Source organism: Octodon degus, unplaced genomic scaffold, assembly GCF_000260255.1.
Source record: "Octodon degus isolate 3935 unplaced genomic scaffold, OctDeg1.0 scaffold00086, whole genome shotgun sequence".
In the NCBI taxonomy this organism is placed as follows: Eukaryota; Metazoa; Chordata; class Mammalia; order Rodentia; family Octodontidae; genus Octodon; species Octodon degus.
In genome coordinates, this window is record NW_004524662.1 from 8,940,437 (window position 1) to 8,945,054 (window position 4,618).

The window sequence follows — 4,618 nt, forward strand, 5'->3', positions numbered from 1 at the left end:
CCGCGGTCCCTGTGCTTTGCCGAGCTTGTTCCAAGTAGGTGCTTTAGACCACTGAGCCATCTCTCCAGCCCATTTTTTTTTTTTTTTTTTTTAAGAGAATAAAAATTAGGCTGGGGAGATAGCTCAGTAGAATAAGTGCTCACCTGGCAAGCGCAAGGCCTGAGTTCAATCCCCGGTTCTGCCATAAAGAGAATACAAACTAGTACAAAAAATCCATTAGAAAAGATACAGAATTTCACTAAACAAAATAATAGGAATTCAACAATAATTGTTATATATTGCATATTGTTGTCTTCTAAAACAGGCATTCTTGAAGAGAATAAGAGATTCTGTGGGCAGGGAAAAGGAGGAGCGATGCACAGGACTGATGAAAGAACAGAAAGTAGAAGTTTCAAAGGTGAAACTGAGCACAGGAAATGAGTCAGGCACAGATCAGGGAGGAAATTCCAGTTAGGTAGCTGTAGGTGACAATGTAGGGAGAGCTCATTTCTTATATAGAAAATCACTACCATGTCGTTAGGAATTATAGACACAAAGTAATGAGTATGGTCTACAACACATTTCAACAGAATATCTTGCAGGTCTAAACCTGTGCTTTGTTTTGAGCAGGGTCTTCCTATCTAGTCCAGGCTGAATGCACTCTATACACTGACCTGCCTTAGCCTCCCAATGTTGGGATTAAAGATGTGCGCCAAGTAAGTCCATCTTGCCTGTACTTTTAATACTCAGGCAGTTTCAGCCCATCTTCCTCTTCCTTTTGCTGTTGGTTGAGGCAGGATATAGCTATGGAGCTCCTGCTAGCCTCTAACTCCTTTCCATCCTCCAAAGAGCTGCAATTATAGGCACGCTCCATTATATTTGGGTTTCTGTTGTTTGGAGACAAAAGTCTCACTATGTAGTCTAGGCTGTCCTGAACTTGAGATCTTCTTGCCGTGGCCTCCCAAATGAAGGGGTTACAGGCACATGCATACTATTTCACTAAAAATAAATAAATAAATGAAATAAAATAAAATAACCTAGGAAAACACCTTTAGTTGTTCACTTAGGATTTTATGTTGTAGTCACAATACTTTTAGTTATTATTATTTTTTAAAGTGCTATGAGGATTGAACTTAACCTATCAAAAACATCCTACCATTAGCGGTAGGCTGTCAGTTCATTCACTTTTATTTATTTATTTATTTTTGGCGGAACCGGGGATTGAACTCAGGCCCTTGCTCTTGCTTGACATGAGCTTATTCTACGAGCCATCTCCCCAGCCCTTCATTCACTTTTATAACATAGTTTAAACAAGCCTCCTTCAAAGTTAACCTTTGTTCCTTATGCCCATCAGCCCCAAGATCTAAAGGATTTCATGACCCTCTCTTCTTCCAAGAAAAAAAGGAAAACAATCGCTTTTGCTCCTTTTTCAAACTCCCATAACACAACCCATCCCAGAGAAGGAAAGAGGGGAACGAGTTAGGACAGGCGGCTGGGTGCACAGAAATGGGGCCAGAGCCCAAGAATCAATCACCACGTCCGGAAGGATCTGGGCTGGCTGCCAAAAGAGAACACCTCCCAAATCCCGGAAACCGGTACGAACAAATCCGAGATAGAGCGAGTGACAGGCGGGGAAAGAGGCCCGGTCCTTTGGGACCGCCTGAAACACGCAAAGAATGCAGGAGAAACGCTAGGAATCCAAGACGGACAGCGGTCAGAAACAAGCAGGATTTAAACCCAGCTCCAAGGGTGAACGCATGGCCGAGACCGTGGGGTAGCAAGCTGCGCCTGAAAGCGGGCTGCAAGAGGACGCGGCCACTCGAGGCCAGAGGTCGCCACGCTCCCAAAGTCTGAGCGTCTGCTGCCGCTCTCCGGCGCCGGTGTGGGGGCGGGGCTAGGGCGGGGACCAGCTCGCCTCGCCCCGCCCCCAGCGCCGAATGCCTGCGTGCCCAGTGCGCGTGCGTAGGGTGAGGCCGGACTCTATTTGGCTATCAAGCGAGTGGCGGCAGCGGCGTTCTTTTCCCAGCAGGCTGTGCGAGGCGGCGGCCCTACGTCTATCCCTTTCCCAACCCTGCCCCTTCCCCCGCTCCGCCGCGGCCCCCCTTTCCCTAAAGTGAGTGAGTGAGCCGGGCAGATGGAGGAGGGACTGTAATGGCGGCGGCCGGCGGCTCCCTGCTCTGACCCACGGCGGGCACACCGCAACGACCCCCTCCCCGCCCCTCTCCTGGCCGGCCTCCGCCCGCCGGCGGCGCGTGGCCATCCTCCCCGGTCCTTCCCCCAGCAGTCGGCGTCTCGCCCTACGCCCCGGCCGGGGCCCCACACACAATGGACGAGCTTGCCGGAGGCGGTGGTGGCGGCCCGGGGATGGCAGCCCCTCCGCGGCCACAGCAGGGACCTGGGGGGAACCTGAGCCTTTCGCCTGGGGGCAATGGAGCGGCGGGCGGCGGAGGTCCTCCGGCCTCCGAGGGAGCGGGTCCCCCCGCAGGCCCTGAGCTGTCCCGGCCACAGCAGTACACTATCCCGGGGATACTGCACTACATCCAGCACGAGTGGGCTCGGTTCGAGATGGAGCGAGCGCACTGGGAGGTGGAGCGGGCCGAACTGCAGGTACCTGGCCGGGGTCGGTGAGCAGGACGGTGGCCGCGGCGGGGTTCCCGGCCGGGGGTGGGGCCGGGACTGCCTGCCGCCGGAGCCCGCGTCTTGGGAGGCCGGCGAGGACCTACCTCTGCGCCTCGGGCGGCGACGGACCCCGCGACGGTCTTCCTCGAGCCCCCTCCCCCTTTCCCGCAGCTGCCTGTTCCCCAGCCCTCACTAGCTATGCGGTGCGGGCTTCCTCGGGGCAGCCATTTTGACTTTTAGTATGGCGTCTGCGGGGGCCCCTCCGGAGGCGGCCTTCCCCGGACTCGGGCCGAGGGCCCGAACTCCTCTCGGGGAGTCTGGCGTGGGGCTGCGGGGCAGTGAGCGCGCTCTTGTTTACGCTCTCTGCCTGTGGGAACCCCAGCTGACGGACTGCGATGGCGCGTTTCCACCTCCTCCCGGACCCCCTTTCGGATTTGGCCTGCCTAATCCCCCCCGCCGCCGCCTCCGTGCACGGTTGCCCCTTGACAGCCGCGCTCCTTTCTTGGGCTTCCATCAGGCGCTACAGTTTGCGGTCGACCTGTGAAGTTTTCACTTCTCAGCGTCAACTCTTGCGTGCCTGCTCACCTGGGATGCTGCTTTACTCCCTTGGCTTCCTTTTAGTTTCTGACTCACCACCGCCTTCAACGCTGAATTTTTCTTTCTAGAGAGAGTATTCTCCTTCAGCTTTTCTTTTTTAATGGGTACAAAGCCAAATTAGATTCTCCGTGCTGTGTTTATGAAAACAACTGAGAAGAGAATTAACATGAGTTTGAAGTGGAGCGTTTTCCTCCGCATACTAACTCATGAAGTTAAATGTACTTATTAATTGGGGATCTGAGAACTCTTGTAATTTTCTGTGTGAGTAGAGAGTAATAGAGCTCGTTGCTGTAAATGTGAACTTTTGTACACTGTAGGACTTAACTTTTGGAACATAGTAGTGTAGGGCTCGTGTCTTGGATTTCAAAGTTGTTGCATTTTTTTTCCCAAAGTTTTATTGATAAACAGATAGCAATGAGACAGTTTCAAATCAAATCGGAAGTACAGTTTCAACAAATAATTGTTGCATCTTTTTGAAAGGATTATTAAACTTATTTTGTGTATTTGTGTTTATTTTTAAATTCTTTTCCTGCGCAAAATTGGGCTTAGAAGAAAAACGCATTTAAACAGTGTTGCACCTGTTCTTCATACTGCTTTATATTTAGGATGTAGCTAGTATTTGTTCATTGTCATATAAAGCCATATGGTGAATAGTTAGGAGCAATGGAGTGTTGAAAGAAGGGAGATTAAATTCGTGTAGAATATCATTAAATATAAATACTTTGATTTTTGATCTAGTCAACTTTTAACTCGGATCAAATTAAACTTTTAAAAAGTAAAAATGTTTAAGTACACCTTTTCCCCCTTACTGGAGAGTGAACCCAGGGCTGTCACAAGGAGCTGTATTCCCGGCTTTTTTTTTGAGACAGGATCTCATGAGGTCTCTAAGTTGCCCAGGTTAGACTTGAATTTGGAACCCTCCAGCCTCAGCCTTTTAGACTGTTGGGATTACAGATGTGTACCACCATGCCTGGCCAAAATACTTAAATATTTTGACATGTTTAGTTAATTTGGTGTTCTAGAGTTGTGCTTTACTATTCTACTGGGCTTTTAAAAAACCCCAATATTCAGTAGTTGTCAAAATTGCTTGTGTATATTATACCTTGAAATACTGCACTTGGATTTATATAGTAGCTGGTGTGCAACTTTTAAATACACTGCTGCAAACATTTACTGTGTGAGTGAAGAAGTTAAAGCATTTAGTTTTAAAAATTGTGTTGGGGCTAGGGATCACTAAATACATAATCAGTTTGTGATAGAGGTTTTTTTTTTTTTTTGGTGGAACCGGGGATTGAACTCAGGCCCTTGTGCTTGCCAGGGAAGCACTTATTGTACTGAGCCATCTCCCCGGCCCTCTGATAGAATTTTGAAGTTCTGTTGTACATAAATTTTTACTTTAATGCTTTTCTTTTTTTTTTTTTTT

The 4,618-nt window shown here is 49.2% G+C and overlaps 2 protein-coding genes across 9 annotated transcripts in view; one reads left to right on the top strand and one right to left on the bottom strand.

Moving 5' to 3' along the window:
- The window catches only part of Ap4s1 (adaptor related protein complex 4 sigma 1 subunit), a 38,027-nt gene extending 34,468 nt beyond the window's left edge, over positions 1 to 3,559 (bottom strand). For 2 of the 4 annotated variants that reach the window (XM_023721815.1, XM_023721816.1), the window contains exon 1: positions 2,703 to 2,838. The gene's annotated coding sequence lies outside the window, so the exon portion shown is untranslated. Of the gene's footprint in view, positions 1 to 2,702; positions 2,841 to 3,183 lie in introns of those variants that run through there. The other 2 variants (XM_023721817.1, XM_023721819.1) reach the window with 2 other exon arrangements.
- The window catches only part of Strn3 (striatin 3), a 129,938-nt gene continuing 126,790 nt past the window's right edge, over positions 1,471 to 4,618 (top strand). For 4 of the 5 annotated variants that reach the window (XM_004637102.2, XM_023721814.1, XM_023721813.1 and 1 more), the window contains exon 1: positions 2,083 to 2,586. In XM_004637102.2, the coding sequence (XP_004637159.1) occupies positions 2,305 to 2,586 (282 nt within the window). In that variant the 5' untranslated portion in view covers positions 2,083 to 2,304. Of the gene's footprint in view, positions 1,729 to 2,082; positions 2,587 to 4,618 lie in introns of those variants that run through there. The other variant, XM_023721812.1, reaches the window with a different exon arrangement.